Raw genomic sequence first — 20,874 nt, 5'->3', positions numbered from 1 at the left:
CCCTCTTTAATGTTTTTAATGAAGTAAATACTAATGGAAACTGCATGATCATGGGAGACTTTAACTTCCCAGATATAGACTGGAGGATGAGTGCTAGTAATAATAATACGGCTCAGATTTTCCTAGATGCAATAGCTGATGGATTCCTTCATCAAGTAGTTGCTGAAGTGACGAGAGGGGATGCCATTTTAGATTTGGTTTTGGTGAGTAGTGAGGACCTCATAGAAGAAATGGTTGTAGGGGATAATCGTGGTTCAAGTGATCATGATCTGATTCAGTTCAAACTGAACGGAAGGATTAACAAAAATAAATCTGCAACTAGGGTTTTTGATTTCAAAAGGGCTGATTTTCAAAAAATAAGGAAATTAGTTAGGGAAGTGGATTGGACTGAAGAACTTATGGATCTAAAGCCAGAGGAGACCTGGGATTACTTTAAATCAAAGCTGCAGAAGCCATCAGAAAGGGGAAAATCCATATGCAGGAGTTGTAGACCAAGCTGGATGAGCAAGCATCTCAGAGAGGTGATTAAGAAAAAGCAGAAAGCACACAGGGAATGGAAGATCGGAGGGATCAGCAAGGAAAGCTACCTTATTGAGGTCAGAACATGTAGGGATAAAGTGAGACAGGCTAAAAGTCAAGTAGAGTTAGACCTTGCAAAGGGAATTAAAACCAATAGTAAAAGGTTCTATAGCCATATAAATAAGAAGAAAACAAAGAAAGAAGAAGTGGGACCGCTAAACACTGAGGATGGAGTGGAGGTTAAGGATAATCTAGGCATGGCCCAATATCTAAACAAATACTTTGCCTCAGTCTTTAATAAGGCTAAAGAGGATCTTAGGGATAATGGTAGCATGACAAATGGGAATGAGGATATGGAGGTAGATATTACCATATCTGAGGTAGAAGCAAAACTCGAACATCTTAATTGGGCTAAATCGGGGGGACCAGATAATCCTCATCCAAGAATATTAAAGGAATTGGCACATGAAATTGCAAGCCCATTAGCAAGAATTTTTAATGACTCTTTAAACTCAGGGGTTGTACCGTATGATTGGAGAATTGCTAACGTAGTTCCTATTTTTAAGAAAGGAGGAAAAAAAAGTGATCAGGGTAACTACAGGCCTGTTAGTTTGACATCTGTAGTATGCAAGGTCATGGAAAAATTTTTGAAGGAGAAAGTAGTTAAGGACATTGAGGTCAATGGTAAATGGGACAAAATACAACATGGTTTTACAAAAGGTAGATCGTGCCAAACCAACCTGATCTCCTTCTTTGAGAAAGTAACAGATTTTTTAGACAAAGGAAACGCAGTGGATCTAATTTACCTAGATTTCAGTAAGGCGTTTGATACTGTGACACATGGGGAAGTATTAGTTATATTGGAAAAGATGGGGATCAATATGAAAACTGAAAGGTGGATAAGGAATTGGTTAAAGGGGAGACTACAGCGGGTCCTACTGAAAGGTGAACTGTCAGGCTGGAGGGAGGTTACCAGTGGAGTTCCTCAGGGATCAGTTTTGGGACCAATCTTATTTAATCTTTTTATTACTGACCTCTGCACAAAAAGTGGGAGTGTGCTAATAAAGTTTGCGGATGATACAAAGCTGGAGGTATTGCCAATTTAGAGAGAGACCGGGATATCATGCAGGAAGATCTGGATGACCTTGTAAACTGGAGTAATAGTAATAGGATGAAATTTAACAGTGAGAAGTGTAAGGTTATGCATTTAGGGATTAATAACAAGAATTTTAGTTATAAACTGGGGACGCATCAATTAGAAGTAACGGAGGAGGAGAAGGACCTTGGAGTATTGGTTGATCATAGGATGACTATGAGCTGCCAATGTGATATGGCCATGAAAAAAGCTAATGTGGTCTTGGGATGCATCAGGCAAGGTATTTCCAGTAGAGATAAGGAGGTTTTAGTACCGTTATACAAGGCACTGGTGAGACCTCACCTGGAATACTGTGTGCAGTTCTGGTGTCCCATATTTAAGAAAGATGAATTCAAACTGCAACAGGTACAGAGAAGGGGTACTAGGGTGATCCAAGGAATGGAAAACCTGTCTTGTGAAAGGAGACTCAAGGAGCTTAGCTTGTTTAGCCTAACCAAAAGAAGGTTGAGGGGAGATATGATTGCTCTCTATAAATATATCAGAGGAATAAATACCACAGAGGGAGAGGAATTATTTAAGCTCAGTACCAATGTGACACAAGAACAAATGGATATAAACTGGTTATCGGGAAGTTTAGACTTGAAATTAGACGAAGGTTTCTAACCATCAGAGGAGTGAAGTTTTGCCTTCCAAGGGAAGCAGTGGGAGCAAAAGACCTATCTGGCTTTCAGATTAAACTCGATAAGTTTATGGAGGAGATGATTTTGGCAATTAATTTTCGCCTTCCTCTGTAGCATGGGGAATGGGTCACTTGCTGGAGGATTCTCTGCTTCTTGAAGTCTTTAAATCATGATTCAATAGTTCAGACGTAGGTGAGAGGTTTTTCGCAGGAGTGGGTGGGTGAGATTCTGTGGCCTGCATTGTGCAGGAGGTCAGACTAGATGATTATAATGGTCCCTTCTGACCTTAATATCTATGAATTTATAAGCCCTCCTACTAAGTCCTTGTACTGGAAGAATGAAATAAGCCTCTAGGGGCTCCTCTCACAAATTATACTCACAGAAATGTGAAAGGATGCAGACCAGTTCAAGAGTTTGTCACCTTAGGGCTGTGGGGTTTGTCCTCATAATTTTTTTATGCTATTTACCCCCTCCTCTTTCTGCTCTTCCCTGAACAGCAAGGTCAATAAATCCACACATTCCCCTTTCCAACCTTTTCCTTAACCCCTTTACAGCAATGATTCCCAAGTGGGCGGTTGGATCCCACATAAGCTCTAGTGGTGTCGTTAGCTGCTATGTCTCCTGCCTATTTTCTTAGGAATGATACCACCTGGTGAAGTTGGGGGAGGGACTCTCTAATTTCTCCATTTTCCTTTGTGGGACATGAATTGAGTGTCACCACTCCTCTGAGAGGGAATTATTCTTATCAGGCAGTTTTGCCAACCTCTGGGCCACCAATGCCGGTGATCTTTTGGGTCACCCCATCATATTCCTTGGGGGTGGGGTGTCCAGGGAGGAGCACCCTGAGCCACCACCCTTGCCTCTGAACACCGAGGTTTGCGATCCCCTCTATTAGTACATGCAGGCTACTGGAGAATCCACCGTTGCATCCTGAGGATGCCTGTTGGATTCTTGGCAGGTTATGGGAGTGAGGCTCAGGGCTGCTCACCTACTTCTCATCATCTTCATCCACCTCAATAAGGCTTGGACCTTTACTTTCCCCGAACTCGGAGCCTGAATCTATTATGTGGACCTCCTGTATGAGGGTTCAGGACCCCATCCAAGAGGAGTGCAATCCTGTGACTCAGCACCATCCACACAGTGAACCGTCCCTGCTGAGGTCCCGGCTCTTGCTCAGCTGCTGTCCTCTTTTGACTTTCCTTCTGCAGTTCTTGCAGGGTATTGATCCTCACTTGAGCTTCTTTCCTGTGAAGACTGAGCACATTCTCCATCTGGAGACTGTGCTTCCAAGCCCACTATTCCCCAGCAAAGCTGCTCAAATAACACTTACCCACTTCTGAAGCCACAACTCTCAGAGTCTCTGTTAGGGCGGGGCTGGGTCCTTACCTGAAGGAGGGCACCGCTTCTGCCTATGCCCTGACTCTTGCTGGGAAGGAATGGGGCAGAAGGGACTGGGTGCTTGGCCTGGCTCCCTCAGAGCGGCTCCTGGAGCAGGCGCCTGCTGGACCTACCTGTGGCCAAGATCCCGTGAGCCCTCCTCTTCCCCCCATCAGAGCTGGAAATGGGGTGGGAGGGGATACAGCCAGAGAGAAGGAGCAGTGTGCTCCCACAGCAGCCACAGTACTCCAGTGGCCTCTCCTCATGGGGGATTGTAGAGCTGGGGGAAAGGCAACAGACCCAGCTCTGACAGGGCTGCTTGGGGACACTTGCCCAACCTCCCCCCAGCTGCTGTAATGGCACCATGTGATCCCCTTCCCTCTCCTTGGAGATTAGTGGGAGGGGTATGGCTGATCCAAAAGACCTTGCCCTGGCAGGGCCACCCAGGGCCACCAGGCCCTTCCCAGCTACTGTAGAGGTGCCATGTGACCCTCAGCCAATCTCCCCTGCCCCTGCAGGTAGAGCAGGAAGAATGGTTTCCCTAGAGCTGGGCAGCCCAGGAACACAGAACAAGGGCCATTCCCAGCCACCAAAGAAGTACCACGTCATCCCGTGCCCTCTCTCCCCTTGGAGCAGGATGGAGAGATGTGGCAACAAACATGGCTCCAAGAGGGTCACTCCCAACCACTGTAGCATTGCCATGTGGCCATTGGACTCCTCCCCCTCACAAGTGGGTGGTGGAGTGGAGGAGAGGCCCCAGTTGCAGGGCTACACCGCTTCAGATCCCAGCTTCCCCATGTGACTCTCAGCCAACACCCTTAGAGCAGGGAGGAGAGGGGGAGCATGGATTTCCTCCCTAAGGAGGCTTCTGCCCTGATAACAGGCAGAGCCCTCATGCTGGGGTCGGGGCAGAGGTATAACTGCCTGCAGTGGGACACAGGACTGACTGACTCCCATTGGGGCAGACCCACTGCTCATGGGGAAAGGGACCCCAGAATCAGAGGAAGGCTGGTAAGGAATCTTGAGGACTGCTGTTGCTGGTGGAACCTAGTGGGTTAACCCTTTCTCTGCTGGAAGAGATCTGAAAGATGGTCCCCGTGGCCCTTGAACTGGGCTAAATCCTGGGAGCTCGGAATGCTGGTCAGTCAGCACCCCTTCGCACGGTGGGCTGCCAATTTTGGTTGGATGTATTCCTGGACATTTCGTCATATTAATCTTTAATTCCTGGAGACTTGGCAACCCTATAGCTGGACAATGGGTGCAAGAGACTCCTGAGGGAGGTGCTACCTATTGTCCCTTGGTGAGCGTCTCCCTCCCTTGTTACTGGGACTAGCCCCCTTTCAGCACTGGTTCCATCAAGATCCCCCACCCATTGATGCGGATGGATGGCATTTCTGTGTCTTCATAGTAAACTGTGTCCTAGATATAGAGTCATAATAATATCTGCAGAACAGATATTCTGTATAGTATAGTTCAGTGGTTATTAACCTTTACTGCAGCCTGCACCCCTTTCGTTCTCAAAATATGTTCTTGCACCCCTTATCAAAAGTCAAAATATGTTCTCGCACCCCTTATCAAAAATCATTGAAGTAGGTCAGTTCTTTAAACCTAGATATATTTTTTGTTTGTATATTACAGAAATTGTTAAAAAATGTATAATGTTAATAAATACATAGGTTTGATGAAACAAAGTAGTTGTAATTACGTGCCTGTGCTTAATTTGTGTTTTTGATTATTTACCTTCTAAAAAAATCTGGCATGTCTCGCACCCCCAGAAAGGGCATCTCGCACCCCCAGGAGGTGCGTGCGCCCCAGGTTGAGAACCACTGGTATAGTTCCATCCTTGCTGTGTAACTTTATTTGCCTAAGTGTACACACAAGTCTCTGGCTGAATTGCATTTTTGTGGGTTGACTTCCCTTCATTTTCCTCTGTTGTGGACAAGAGTCTTTCAGTGTATTTAGCAGCAGTGATTAATGATAACCTAGTGCATGCTCTCCCAGTAACAGCTGCCCTCTTACCGATTATATCAATATGCTGCAGAGCTTTTGCAAGCTGTAGTTAACAAAATGGTTGTACGCCTCCTTGTGGCTAATATATTTATTTTAAAATTACTAAGGCTGTCACGGAGTTCAGCTTATTTTAAGAAAATATGTCTGGCTAAGGAAACATTAACCAATGTGTGATCTAATTACTTGACAGAAGGAGTTAAATTTGCATTGATACATAAATGAAGTTTGGCCAGCACACAATGAAGAAAATAATTATTAGAAATGCATTTGTAATTCTAGAAAGAGTTAGCATAAGTACGCCAGGCACATGACTTCATTAATAGGTTTAATTAGGTAACATCTCTCAGTCAAAACAAGATGATATTGAGGAGGTTAAAATGTTGATTTATTAGCAGATATGATAGGCAAATTTGTTAGTAAAGCAAATCTGATAACTAGATGGCATTGCTGAAAAAGCATTAAATGCTTGAAAGAAACTGATTGTCATCCATCCATATGGTAAAATAAAATATGCCACCCTGAATACCGTTGAGTAATTTTGAGTAATAAAATTTAAGGAAATCACAGTCTGCTCATTCTGTATATTAAAATTATTGCCCATACGTAACCTCCAATGCCATTTACTGGATTAATATATTAGAACTTTTTTTTTTAAAGCGTTCTATTTGTTTTTTTTTTTCTAATTTTTATTTAAAGCTGGTATCACACTATAAAGAAAATTGTAGTAGAATTTGATGTACAATATCTGTAATAAATGGTTTTTAGGTATCATAGCTGATACATTAACACACCTCCTAGTATACTTGTCCTTTTGTTTTGCAGTTTAGTTCAGTTGCAGAGATTTCTTATATTTTTTAATCTTACTGATGAGTGTTGTATGGGAATGGAAGACTAATATTTTTTAAAATGTCTATGATGTTGTTGCATAATTTCCTGAAGTTAGTTTTAGTTTACTATGGAAAATTCTAATTCTGTCACTAGAGGAGTTTGAGCATTGTTACTATTTTATGGTAGTCAATGGATAATGAACCAAACCAACAAATCACATTGCCATATAATTGCAGAATTCAATAGCTTAACTGCTCTGCAAACAAAAATATTAACTGATCCATCTTGAAAAGTAGCTGAATTTAATTTTTAATAAGTCCTCTGCTGTTTATTGCATTATTGTAATGCAAAATATAGTTTCCTGCTGAGCAATAGGTGAATTTTCAGAGATTGAGACATCATATAGAAATACCGTATTGCCTTGAATATTTCTTGCCGGGACGAAATTTAATTGCTAATGGCAATAACGCTTTTGTTCTTGCACAAAAATTAAGTAGCAATTTCCTGAACTGCTTTTTGCTAATTTAAAATATATTTTTTTAAAGTAGAGCTAAATAAATTTTTGACTTTTAGAGCTGAAGTTAACAAACCTTGCAACACTGATTGAGTTTACATACAGACCTGCATAATTTTTAGATTGGAAGTATATGAACACATGCATTATTGGTTGCACTTTTTCTTTGCTGTATAAACTGAAATTGTTTGTTTGAGTTCAACATTTAAAAAAAAAAATCTTAATCAACTTTGCTACCACCCTGCTCTTTTAAAGCAGGAGATAAGTATGACATGATTTACTGTTCAGGCCTGCAGTAGCTTCATTTGGGACATCCCGTGGTAGAACTACACTAGCCTGTTTAGTCCCCAAGCTGACAAACAAGCATATGAGTAACTTTTCCTCTTCTATATATTCCTGTTGAATTGAATGGGGCTATTCACGTAATTAAAGTTACTTACATATTTAAGTGTTTGTAGGTTTGGGGCCATAGGACTTAATTTGAGAGGTGCTTATCATGTCAACAACTCCCATTGACCTATACAAGAATTGTGGGTGCTCAAGACCACTTTTGGGCCTACTACTTTACTTTTTCATCTGAAAACAGAACATAGAATTTGGGCCAAAATTCACTGCAAGAAGCAAATACATAATCTAAGTTGCTAAATAATTGGTGTCTTCAAGACCATAAGCTGTGATTGATAGAATAATATTATAACTTTGCATTAGTGAGTGTTTTAGGGATTATTTTTATTAATAAATATAAGCTGAAAAAGGAAGGGTGCAATTTGTATTTGAACCCACTAATTAACTGTAACATTGGTAAAGACTTAGGGTAATTCATGTCTTTTACTCAAAATTAGCACAGTGGTCTCCAGACAACCTGCTATACAGATGAACTGCATTAATTCCTATTTTTGGAGGATCTGATTTTACCAGTTTGTACAAGATTTTTGTTACGTGAAGTTACCATAGTAACATATTTTGATTTGTTAAATGTTTTTGCTTGGTGTTTAGTCCATAGATTTCACATATGAATATCATTTTTATCTTATTTATTATATTATAGCTGGTCTTATTGGTTGGATAATTTTTATGACCAATACTATTTCTAATGTATAGTCTTTGAGAGGATAAATACCATGCTTTGGGGCATGTGCTGGCTAGTTCAGAAATGAAAGATGATTTTTGTGTCTATGTATAGAATTTCATAATTGGCCAGTAAAGTTAATGGGATTTTTCATCTTCGTCTGAAGAATCAGAATTAGGAAACTGGACTCTGGTGTGGTAAAACACAAATTCATGTTTTTATGATGATGTGAAAAAAAGTGAAGTTTATATGTTTACTTTACGAGAAATCAATTTATTAATCAAAATATGACTTATGTTTCAGTTATACTTATTATAACTCTTATTAGAGTTAGATTATTAAATTAGAATATTAGTTAAAATTATATTAAACTTGTAGATATGTAATAAAACGAATTTAAGTAAATCAGATTATGTTCTATAAGCAGTAAATGTCACCATTCATCCTAGAGGGATCCCATAATTCTTTCCAAAATATTTTTTGTATAATTTTATTATGACCACCTTTTATTTCTGCAACGGTGGAATAAATTATACTCATTTGTGTTTGTGGACTTGTCACTTGTTATGTCCACTTGCCTAATTTCAAAGGTACCTCTGACATTCTTAGTCTGCCAGCAGAATTGATTCAGGGAAAAAAGGATCCATCATAGAAATACTCCCCCTTTTTCTTGTGTTTAGTAGCTTGGCTCACAAGTTAGGGAACATGTGATATGTGCCATTCAAATCTTCAATTTACAGTACTGATACTTGGTTGTTACCCGCAACTCGAAATTTGATCTTTTTTATAAACAAAGCTCAAAAATAGTTTTGGGTACTACATTGCCTTCTATAAACAAAGCTCAAAAATAGTTTTGGGTACTACATTGCCTTCTGACTCTCCCTATCAATTTTTGTGGTTTTACAATCACATTTTTCTGTTTTTTTGTTAAATGCTTTTGTTTCTAAGTACTGACAGTGCATGGGAAACACCAACTGATGTCAGATTAACAAAATGAAAACAATATTTTTTCCACTAACCTTCAGCTGAAATCCTATAACACTAATAGATAATTTTTAAGTTGATGGTGTTCCTTTTTAAAATGTAAATTTGGTGCTGAATATATCAGTGTAAAAACATAGCTTTTTCTGAAATGTTAGCTAGATTAACAAGGAAAATGTTTACTTTTTATTGGTAAAACCAGAAAGGAGAATGGAAATGTGTATTTTAGTTTTCTGTTTCTGTAGATATGATTTTATTTGTTATGTTGATGTAAAGTCATTGGCAGGATTCGTGGTACCTTTCTTTGTTTTACAGCTGTAAACTCCCTCCTCTTCCCCTTTTCCCCCGACCAAATTGTCTTCAAATATTCTGGGATTTCATATGTTTTTGTAGATAAGAGTTTATTCTTGCAACCAATTCAGGCACTCTCATAAGCTGTTCCATTGCTCTCAGCCCTACATAAATGGCTAGGTTGTATAAGCAGAGACAGTAATCTCTGGAAAACATTCTCAGTTATGTTTTGCCTAGAAGTAAATTAAACAAGTTTCATGAGAAACAAATACAAGAAAATCTCCTTGATCCTGTTGAAAAAGTTCAGGAAGACATGGAAATGCAGCTGTTAACAGTTTCAAACAAGGCCTCTTATTGCAAACAAATGTTCCTAAGTGCTTGGTGGAAGTTGCTTGTACCTAAATTTCTATTTCACTGAAATTTTCTACCAAGTTATAGGTCAGTGTAATAACAAGCATACCATCTCAACTTGCCCAGGCCCTAATGTGTGACAAAAACTGAAAATAAAGGAGACAAAAATAATTTATGCAGGAAAATTTAAAACAAGGGTAGTTAGTTCTTTAGTGTAACTAAATCTTGAAACCTATTTCATGATTCTTTAATTTCTGATGTAAGTAATTTTCAGTAATTCAAGCAAAAGGACTCCAATTTAGGTGCCTTTGCGGAGTCAATGATGAGGGATGTTTGAGGACAAGTAAAGATTGATGCAGAGAAGACTAACAGATCTGTTCAGCTGTGTTTTGTTTATTTAGGTATTCCTAGTGTGTCCGTCTGTACAGTATCTGAGATACGTCACACCACATTGACCTCTGCACTGTTAATGAAACATCTGTTTTAACTAAAACTTTAACTCACTTATCTCTGAACATTAGTTTGCTTTAATACAATTCTAAGAACTACTATATGTAAGGTGAGATGTAATATAACATGGTAAAACTATACTAATGTAAACACTACATCAGTTTGTTGGGCATGTTTCTAATTTGATTGTATAAAGTACACTTGTTAATATGAACCGTGATTTATGCTTGAGAAAGTAGATAAATACAAGTCAGATTTAAAAGAAAAAAATTAAATGCAAGTTAATGTTCTCTAACTTGACAGATTCCAATAAAGACAGAAGGTCCTCAAAATTCCACTGCTTAAAAGTCGGAGTATCTTAAGCAGCTTCATAATTGAGAAAAATAGTGTTCAGAAAGGAAATAGTGACTCACTACTAATGCAGTTCTAACCTTCTCTTTTAACCTAAAATGTTAGAAGAGCTAATCAAATTCCCCAGTTTCTGTAATGTAACTGAATCAACAGCATTTAAGGGAGTGCCCTCAGGCTAACAAAGAAAAGTTTGTGGAAATTATCTTTAATTTTTGGCCATAGAACGCATCGTGATGGTTAGAGCAGCTTTGTAACTGAGGCTTTAATTGTTCTGGCATGAGACACTCACAAATATGAGAATACTGTGATATGTTTTGAGACCAACTAAAATCCAGCTATGACTAGCTTTTGTTAAACTGGATTTAAAATATATATATATTTTAAGGAGAACTTTGGTATAATTGTCATAAGCATTTTACTTATTTTTTCATTAAGAACTAGGTGAGAGGTGACCCCTCCCTATCTTTTTTATAATTTTGATTCCAAATGGTGTAAAATACTTGAGCAGATTTCTTCTGTACAGTTGACTTATTGTCTTGATGAGGGAGAGAAGTGTGGTTCAGGAGAAGGGAAGGGCAACATGGGCTCACATAATGATTAGGGAGAATGGTAGACATGGTTATGTGATCTGGTCAGTAGAAGATGGAGAAAGCTTTATTTATGAAAGAGAAGAGATGGGTTGGAAGAGGTTAAGTAGATGGGAGTAGAAGGGGAATCAGGAGCTATGAGGAGTTTAAAACTGTATGAAGAGGGTGGATTTGAATATATTTGTATGTTTTATGCTTTGATTTTTCCCACTGTTGATCTGTAGCTTTTTAATTTGTGCTGTTTTTGGGATGGCAGAATGGAAGGAGATGGTCCCTTAACCCTTCTGTTTTAGGCAAGAATAGAGAAATGGGCATAGACAAGGAAGCCTACACTGAAAAATCTATCTTGTAGCCCTTATAGGTCTCATGTGGCTGTGGGGGTGCTTCTGTTACATTTCCTGAGCCCTGCAAATCCTATCTGTGAGCCTAACTTCACATGACATATATGAGATTTGGGGGACAAAGAATATTGTGTAGCATTCCAAAAACATCCCCAAAAAGTAACTGTAGGCAAATTAGATTTGTTTGAAGTACATGTAGACAACTTTTAAATATTCTGTGCTATTATGCTATATATTACATCTCAAAGTTCAGCTCTGTATTCCCCACATAGTGCAGCAAGGGCTCCTACTTTTAGGCCTCCAGCTCCCTTGCTGTCATCTTTCTTGGGCGGAGACCTATATTTCTTTCCCTACTGACTAGGGTTTTTTGCAGGCTACAAAGTTCCTTGCCTACACTGTTGTTCTCAGCAAGCCAGATAGCCTAAATGGCCAGGACCTGTGGTTTGCTTTCTCTTCAGATTCTGTAAACTGCATAATTGACAATCACTATAAATTACCACACAGGTCTTTCTAAGCAAGCACGTTTATTCTTAAGGTAAAAGCAATTATAGAGAAAACATATAAACAATAAACCTACACATATGCTTAAAAAAAAACTTAACAGAAGTCACTCCCCTCCCCCCGACGCTAGAAGGAGCTTTGGCAGGAGTCAGTCCTTCAGACCCTTCCGTAAGGATTGGGACTCCCCCTTGGACAGAAGGTTTTGTCAGTTTGCTGGATTGGAAAGAAGGCCCTGAGTCAGTTTAAATTCAGGCTATTTATCCATAGGTCCTTTTTTTGTATGTTGGTCTCTGGTGAATCCAGTTTGCCACCAGTATGTGCAAACCTCTCCAAGTGCTGGTACTTCACTGGTGGTGTTTACATCCTGAGTGAATTTGCCTAATAATCCCCCACTGTTCTTAATTCCTGGAGGGCAGTATTCACTCTCCCCCAGGGAGTTACATATAATCACTGGCCCACAATGATACATAAACTTAGTACAATAAGATTTCTCAAATATATTGCAGAAAATTGCCAGATCCGTTGCACTGTAGGTTTGTTTTTAAAACCTTGATTTATTTATACAGCACATTGCTGTTATCGGTGACCATTTATATGGCTGCAGTGTTGTTTAAACTTCTGTTTGATGGATAAAATATACTATTTTGCAGCTCTCAAATTTTGCTGGCTATTTTTGATAAAGTGTTAATAAAGAGCATAATCTATTTTAAAATTTTAAATTGGAGCGGTAAATTAAAAGCCAGTGTTCTGTGTATCTGATCTCAGTGTATTTATCAAATAGGATGTTTACTATTTTTAGTGTGCAGTAACAAATTCTGCATCCAATTTTCAGTTTTGTAGTGTCTCGTGGAAAATTATATTAGAAAAGTCCGAGAAAACCACTGGCTCTCATAACTTATCCATTCATATTTCTTTTCATGTTACCCCACCTTCTCCCCCACTCTTTCTCTCCTTCCTCTGCCACTTATGCCCACCTTGACATGTCATTTGTCCACTACTCCTTCCATACTGCTCTCTATACTTGAACACTTTTCCTGAGTTGGTTCATAAGGCTATTTTCCTTTCATTTTCAAGTCTCCCACCTCTCCCATTACAACTAACAGCTGACTGTTTTGCAGTGGTGTGGGGTGCTTGTGTGTAGAATACTTCAGATTAAAAAAAAAACTTGTTTTAAGGTGTGGGCAGTCACCACTTGGCCATTTTACTTGTTTGTTCCAATCTCTTCCCCTCGCCCCCGGCCTTTGGAATGTTCTTTGGACAACAGAACATGCCTTCTTTTGTATCCTGGATGCTAATGGGAAGGGGAACTCCCAATAATGCTAGTAAAAATACTCTTGAACTCCAATTTGAAATGTCTGTATAAGTACTGTTTGTAAATATTTTGACATCTTTATAAACTTACATTTACTTATTTAGAATTTTGTTTTTGCTTTGATGCATTTATTCATGTTCTACATTTTCATTTTAAAGGTGACCTGGAAAGGGGAAAAAATAAGCTTGTGCTCTTTTTTATTTATGGTGTACAAAAAAGAAGGTCTGAAAAGTTTTTAATTGTTTTATTTTTACATTAATAGGTCAGTTCCTGTCAGGGAGACTGTAAACTGACTGGAGAACTAATGTAATCATGACATAATGAGTTAAAAAAGTGAGAGGATTTTTAATTGCTGTTTGAAATCCCTTCTCATGCCAATTTAATTTTTACTGACTAGCATTTTGAATAATGGAAGCCTTTATTAAAGATTCAACACTCCTATCCCTGCAGTTACGATGTTAAAGTTTACCCTTAAAATCTTCTTACCAAATTAGGGCAGACCAGACTGGACAGTCTTGGTATTTTTGTGGTAAAAACCATACAAATCATACAGATAAAATATGTTTTTACATATAAACAAACACTTTTCAGGTCTTCTTTATATATTGGAGAAGTAAAAATCAAAAGCCCAATTTAAAAAATATCCTCTGCAGGTCACCTTCAAGGACTAGATTTTTCAGATACTCGCTTTCGTGTGGGTGCAAAGTTGTGCCTGCGGTTATTTGTGCCTGCATAAACCCTGTTTAGGACTGAGTTGAAAATCTGTCCCTTGAAGTCTGTTTTGAAATAATCGTACCTCCTTTTGTATTCAATTGCTCTTTATTTTCTCTGTTTGTAGGTTGCTATGGTGTTGACGGAGAGAGTGATTCTATTATGAGCTCAGCTTCAGAAAACTCCACTGAACCTTGGTTTTGTGATGCATGCAAATGTGGGGTATCTCCTAGCTGTGAACTATGTCCCAATCAAGATGGAATCTTCAAAGAGACAGATGCTGGCAGGTCAGGTTGCAGAAGTGATTATTCAAACTTGATATTACCACATAGTCTTAAAAGTAAAAGTTAAATATGTTATTACATGATCCTGGACCTATTCCTGTGAGTTTCATTAGGGGACAATAGCATAAACAAAATTGCATTGGAGCTGATCTTTTTTTCCCATTTTGATTTAGAAAAATGCTTGTATTTTCTAGTCCAGTATTTAATTTCTGAAGACTTTTAATATTCTTTATGCCCTATGTAATAGGAAACAGATATTGACTAGTTGATTTGAACATCAAAATTTATTGCCCTGTAAACTAAAAATAGACTGAGGTGAAGCAGAGGTCAATATATAGTTCAGGAGGCAATGAATCTTGATGTTCACTGATATATGCAGTCAGCATACATTGTTACATACATTAATCAATATTGAGAAATCTTCCCTTCATGGCCATGAATGTGCTTGCTCAGTTTAGGAAAAAAATATTTTAAAGGGTCAAGGAAATGAGAGGTGTAGAAAGTTATTTACTTATTTTATGTATTTCAAGCATTTATACTGCATTCACCACCAAAATATCTGGAACAGAGCTTAGATTAAGGCAAAAACATTACCCATGGGTAGGAAGCTAAATACCGAGTGGAACCACCCCCACCCCACTTCAGGACTTAAAAGAGATGTGAGTAAGACCTCATCAGTAGATTAAATGACAAGAGAAGAGAACCAGCAATTATGGAAAACCCTTAAACAAAGGCATGTATACCATAGTTTCATGAATATAGTCAGACTTGGGTTTAGTCTAACTTCTGGTGGCAATGAATTCTGAAGGTGTGGGCCTATGCTGCCAACAAGCTGGCTTCTTTGAACCTCACCCCTGTCATAATTTATCTGAAGTGTTTTGGGCAAACACAGCTTGTGTGATTACTTAGAGAGGTCTTGACGTAGTTAGGCCTTGGCCAGTTAGGGTTTTGTAGATGTTAACCAACACCTTGCATTTTACCCAGAAATTTTCTAATACCCATTGTGTAGTGTGGAGCACCCTTATAATATATGTGCCCCTGCTAGTCGCCTTTATCAGATGGCAGAAAGCTCCATTCTTCACTCGCTGGAGTTTGTGTTCCACCTGTGGTTGGACATGGATAGGGTGCATTGAAGCACTATTCTAGAGTATCAAAGGCATGTAGGAACATAGTGAAGTCTGCACCAGCAATAAAAAAACAGACTTTTGGCTACCCCAAGATGGAAAAAGACATTTCTGACAACTGAGATATGAGATTGCAGACCACTTTGACAAATGGCAAGCAAATGCAGTAATTTATGGGATTGCTCATAGACTTCATCATTTTCCTCTGTGTGCTGCTTCCTGTCAGTGAGCATTGTCTCAGTCTTGTCTAGACTCTGTTTAAGCCTGTTAGCTTTCATGCTGGTGATGATCTCTGCCAGATAATGGGATAGCAAGTAAATGTCTCAGTCAAGGTCTCTGTGCCTCTTATTACCTCTCCGTTTCCCCTAATAGCTTTCTATGTTGATCAAGTGGGGTAACAATATTAAGCTCATGTGGGGTCGTCCAGCTGAGAGCACTCAGACAGGCATAGCACTCTCTCGTCAGTACTCTCTGGGATCGATGACAAGAAAGAACAGAACCACTCTAATGTGATTTCTTCTTTCACTACCAGATCCAAAAAATAAGTCAAGAACACTGGATGTTGATGGTAATACATCCTTTAAAAAATCCTGGCAGAATTAGCAGTGTTGCCTGACCTCTGACCAGCAGGATATCTTTGACCAAGGTCACATCAAGGTCACTGCTGTTGCCACACCATATGCACATATGCTTCCACACATCTGAAACTTGTCTGATATTCAAAGAATTGGAGGGTTTTCAGATGATGGGCCTGCTATCAATACTTCAGTGATTAATCTTAGCAGACGAAGACAGTAGAAATAGTTGGCAAGGACATTAATGTCAAAAGATAGTGTTTTAACTCAGGCTGAGCCACTGTGTCTTTTGGACTTGCATAGGTGTAACAGTCCTGAGGAACCTTGTTAGTGATTATGATGAGTGAGTCAAAGAACCAGGTAAATATCTTGTGACGTTGTACCCCATAATGCTTTATGGGAATATGACATAACTGGAATATGTTTTATGCTACATGTGCCATGTAACATATCTCTGTAAAGGTTATGGTCTACTGAATCTATTCTTCCTATTTGTATGCATATATCATTTTTGTATTTGAAGTTACGAATATTGGTGGTATACTTGTCTGATTCTAAGTAGGTTTTAGTGAAGCAGTTGGTCAGCTTCCTGCGAAAAGACTATTCTCAGTAAGTGCCCAGCCAAGAAGCCCTTAAGCCAACAATAAACTTGGAGATGCCAATCCACATCTGAGCTTTCCCAGAAATGTGGCTTGGCTGGTAAGGAACTCAGTAGACTATAATCTTTACAGAGATATGTTACATGGCACATGTAGCATAAAACATATTTCAGTTATGTCATATTCCCATAAAGCATTATGGGGTACAATGTCACATATGTATTACTATTTCAAGTGCTATAAGCACACTAACCTTCAAGTTCTTGCAGCATATATGGCTGTGAAATCTTTCACAATTTCAGTGTGCATTCACAAAGAGAATGTTCATTTTGTATATTTTAAAGCTAGTATAATCAATTATGTATTGTACAACAAAATAGGGTCTTTATTACTAAGTAATGGCATGGGCAAAGTATATCAAAGTGCCTGGTTTCTCCACTTTCAGGTATCTGCTTAAGTTCAGGCTGGTTTTAATAACTTTCTCCAGCAATTCCTTTGAGAGCCAAACATTTTGGTATTGCAAAAGTGATCCAGTTATATTTGCACAAAATATAAGGAAGTAGTAAAAACTGCAAAGTTAAATACAATAAGTTTCATTTTACCTTTGTTGATAATCATTTGCTTATGTGTTATGACTCAAAGGAAGACCCTTCATCTGAAAAAAGCTTTAATTACACAGTTCGATACTCTCCCTATCTGTCACAGGTATGCTCTCATTCTCCAGTTCAAGTGCTATAAAACATTGTATACATGTTTTGTATGTAATGTGTTCTAAGAACATAGCTATGTTTTCTCCCTGCTGTCTGCTTAATGTTCTACTCTCTCTCCCGGCCAGGGGCTTTGTTTCGTCTTACTTTTAGCTTTCCTGCCCAACTTGTTTCTCAGTTTTCTACTTATGCTACTACAGTAGTGATCTCTGACCCTGCAGTCATTGGGAGGTGAACACGTTCAGGATGAGGCCCTTAGAAACAGCAGTATGTAACAAAAAGAGTTTTCCACCTCCTGTAAATGTACTGTTATTGAGAATAACATTAATGGGTTTAATTCTTGCAGGTAAAATTGTGCTAGTGTTTTAACATTCTTAGGGTCATATCTCCCCTTTACCTTTGATATCATGGAGGATTCTGCACAATATGAGTTTTGTCTTGGGGAGGAAGGTAGAATGTTACCTACAAAGAGAAGCAGCTTGATACTGGAAATCATAGTCTTTAATGTTGCCCACCATGGCATTTTTAAAAATAGACCAATGATTTAGGCCTTGTCGTCAATGGGTTTACTCACATGCATAAAGTTAGGGTACATGCTTAAGTTGTTAGCAAGACTGGGGCCTCAAACTCCTCCAGAGACCTTAATCGAAGTGTGTCTTGATAACAAACACATTTTAAAACCATTGCACAATTTGGACTAATTCAGTTCCTCACAATTAGCAGTTATAGAATTTTAAAAAGTAGTAGTAGTATTAGTAGAATAAATTGCGCACGTGTAACCTATGCTGAAAAGAACATTAAGGTTGCAAAGATAAGCTCTCAAAAACGAGGTAATGCCAGCATTAAAGTTGTGTGGGCAACCTTAATTCATCCCCCTTGTACATGTGCATGGACAGTTTTTAATTACATGTTCACATACTTCATAAAAACATTGAATCACAAACAGTGCTTAAATACTTTGTATACTAGAGTGGACTTGATTAATGTGGGAACTTTTCTTCATTTTACTGGTTCTGTGCACAGCATGGCAACGTAATTGGATAAGATTCTTTTCTCCATTAGTGACTGCTGACTTAAGGGACCCTCCCAGCTCACTTCTTTTGTTTGATTTCAGAAAATGTCTGCTATGGCAATCTTGGACCCATGGAGCATAGGTCCAGAGAATGAAATAAGCAAGCATAGTAACCTCTGTAGCATTCCTAGTCCAAGTAACAAATGGGGGAAAGCCTGAAGGGACATGGAGACATTGTGACGCATATGGAGTTTAAAAAATTGATTCTCAACCTGTAGGCTGGTCAATTTTTTTTCCTTCCTGAAGAACACAGATGATGTGCAAGAGAACCATTAGATTCAGTGCGAAAAGCCCCTCATCCCCTTACTCTAGATCTTTGTCTTAAAGTTTCAGTCTTCAGTAAGAATGGTATCGTGACTCGATCTTAATTTTCTAGATTGTAAGCTCTTTTGGGCACGGACTGTCCACTATTATGTTTCTATAGTGTCTAGGACAATGGAACCCAACCTAGTGCTTTAGGCGCTACCATAGTATAAATATTAAATAACAAAATCCTCCTTCTTCCACCAACTTCCACCATTTTAGAGGATGTCCAGCTATGTTAGACATGCATCAGTGCTGTGATGTGAAATTACGGGTAGGTGAAACCAAACCTGTTCAATTTCTCTTCAAATCACATCAGAATAATTTCTCTCTTTCTGCTAAGTGAAAGGTGAATAGTTACTTTAATGAAATGCCTACTTTCTCTAAAGAATCTTTTTTTTTGCCTTAGCTTCCCAGTTTCATGAACATGAATGATGGATTTTTAAAATCTTTTTTTCTCCAAAAAGTATTATCCTAGAATAGGATATTTGTCCTGTCCTTGTTTTGGGTTGATTTTTTCTTCTTCTTCCCTAATCAACATCTGTCATCATTGCTCCAAGCAAAATGGATGGTAAAGTAACAAGGAAGATTATTCTTCTTTGATTACCCAATTTGTCTTAATTACAAGGTTCTAAAACATGTGCAGCTAAACAAATGAACAGGAAAATATTTAGAACTGGTATTAAATGCAGCTGAAACTGCCTCAGCTGTGAACTTGACTGACTTCTGTATGTTTTTTAATAAAGATTCAGGTTGGAGTTCGCATATAGGTGGTTGTGGAAATGAGATACTTGTGTGCCAATCACACTGAAATGGCAGTTTAAATCTGTAATACTGTAATACTTGCGTGACATGTGCTAAAACATTTTGAGAAGGTCAGTATGAAGCAAGCAGCCAGCTGTTGAGTTTATCATAGATAAACTCCTACAGAGTGCAGCAGCATTTAATACACCAGTGGAGCATGAAAAAACTGCAAATTAAATTGAGAAGCAGCTGCTTGTTGAGGATGTGTATCTTTATATTGAACTCTGCAGGGTGCATTTGGAAGTTGTATTAAAACTTACTATCAAAAATCTTAAACTAAAACGTTGGCTTTTTAAAAAATAGTAGATAATTTTGAAGATGTGTAACTATTTCTCCACTTCCCCCTATAAAAATGTTCTCAGTCTAACGCACCTTAAACCAGTGGTATGGTGCAAAAAAGGAAAACCTATAGAATTCAGAATGCTTTTAGTAACAATAAAACAGTAACATCAGATGGCATTCTATTGAAAAAAGGTGTTACATGGCTCTGAAACTTGACGTACACAAAAAGATTTTTGCAAAAAGAAAAGGAGTACTTGTGGCACCTTAGAGACTAACCAATTGGTTAGTCTCTAAGGTGCCACAAGTACTCCTTTTCTTTTTGCAAATACAGACTAACACGGCTGTTCCTCTGAAAAAAGATTTTTGACACCCATTAATGCAAATATTTTGAATTGTTTGACATACATAGATTAAATAATATAATTTCTTTAAGAAAAGTACACTGTATAGAAATGAGAACACTTTGTGCCTGATCATGGCTGGCCCTGTGTACTGGTGAAAGAGAATAGAGGGGGGATCAGCTGCCCACTAAATGAGTGCACCCTGCTGCTCCTTCCTTTGTTCACAGATCCTGCTCCGAGTGGGAAGAGTTTTGATTCCACATACCCCCTGACCTCCAGTGTCTTGGTGCATCAGGGTGCATACATTGTGATATGTACATATGTGTAATAGCTTACTGCGTCTCTGGAACAGTGGGAAAGACTGGACGGAGAGGAAGTTTTTGAGGCCCTGAGTCACAACTCCAATCCTAGCTGCTACAGAAACAGCCTGACAATATGCTTGTCTCTTGCTATGGAATAGATTACAAAGTGACGGTTTAGCTGTCTTTCTTTCTAAAATAACAAAAAAAGACTAATTTAAACTTTATCTTGGACAAGTTTTCATTTGCATTGGACCATAATTGTAGTTTATATGAACAAATCATATTCACTAACTCCTGCACGTACAGGCACAGAATCCTAATAAACATTGAAAAAACCACATTTGTAGCCCCAGAAAACACATTTCTGTGCAGGTAATTGGATGAATCATCTTTACAATTTACGACAAAATCCTTATCTTTTAAAGTGAATTTCTCAGTTAAAATTAAGGAGAGTGAATTACTCGTTTTTGGATATTAACAATGGTGATGCATTACTGTACTTTGAACAGGAA

At 38.5% G+C, this 20,874-nt stretch overlaps 1 protein-coding gene across 3 annotated transcripts in view; it reads left to right on the top strand.

Moving 5' to 3' along the window:
* PHF14 (PHD finger protein 14) overlaps window positions 1-20,874 on the top strand; it is a 285,184-nt gene that overhangs the window by 37,483 nt on the left and 226,827 nt on the right. For all 3 annotated transcript variants that reach the window (XM_048838246.2, XM_048838250.2, XM_048838249.2), the window contains exon 5: window positions 14,097-14,256. In XM_048838246.2, the coding sequence (XP_048694203.1) occupies window positions 14,097-14,256 (160 nt within the window). The remainder of the gene's footprint in view (window positions 1-14,096; window positions 14,257-20,874) is intronic.

This window comes from Caretta caretta, chromosome 2, assembly GCF_965140235.1.
Source record: "Caretta caretta isolate rCarCar2 chromosome 2, rCarCar1.hap1, whole genome shotgun sequence".
Lineage (NCBI taxonomy): Eukaryota > Metazoa > Chordata > Testudines > Cheloniidae > Caretta > Caretta caretta.
This window is presented reverse-complemented; position numbering and strand designations above follow the sequence as displayed.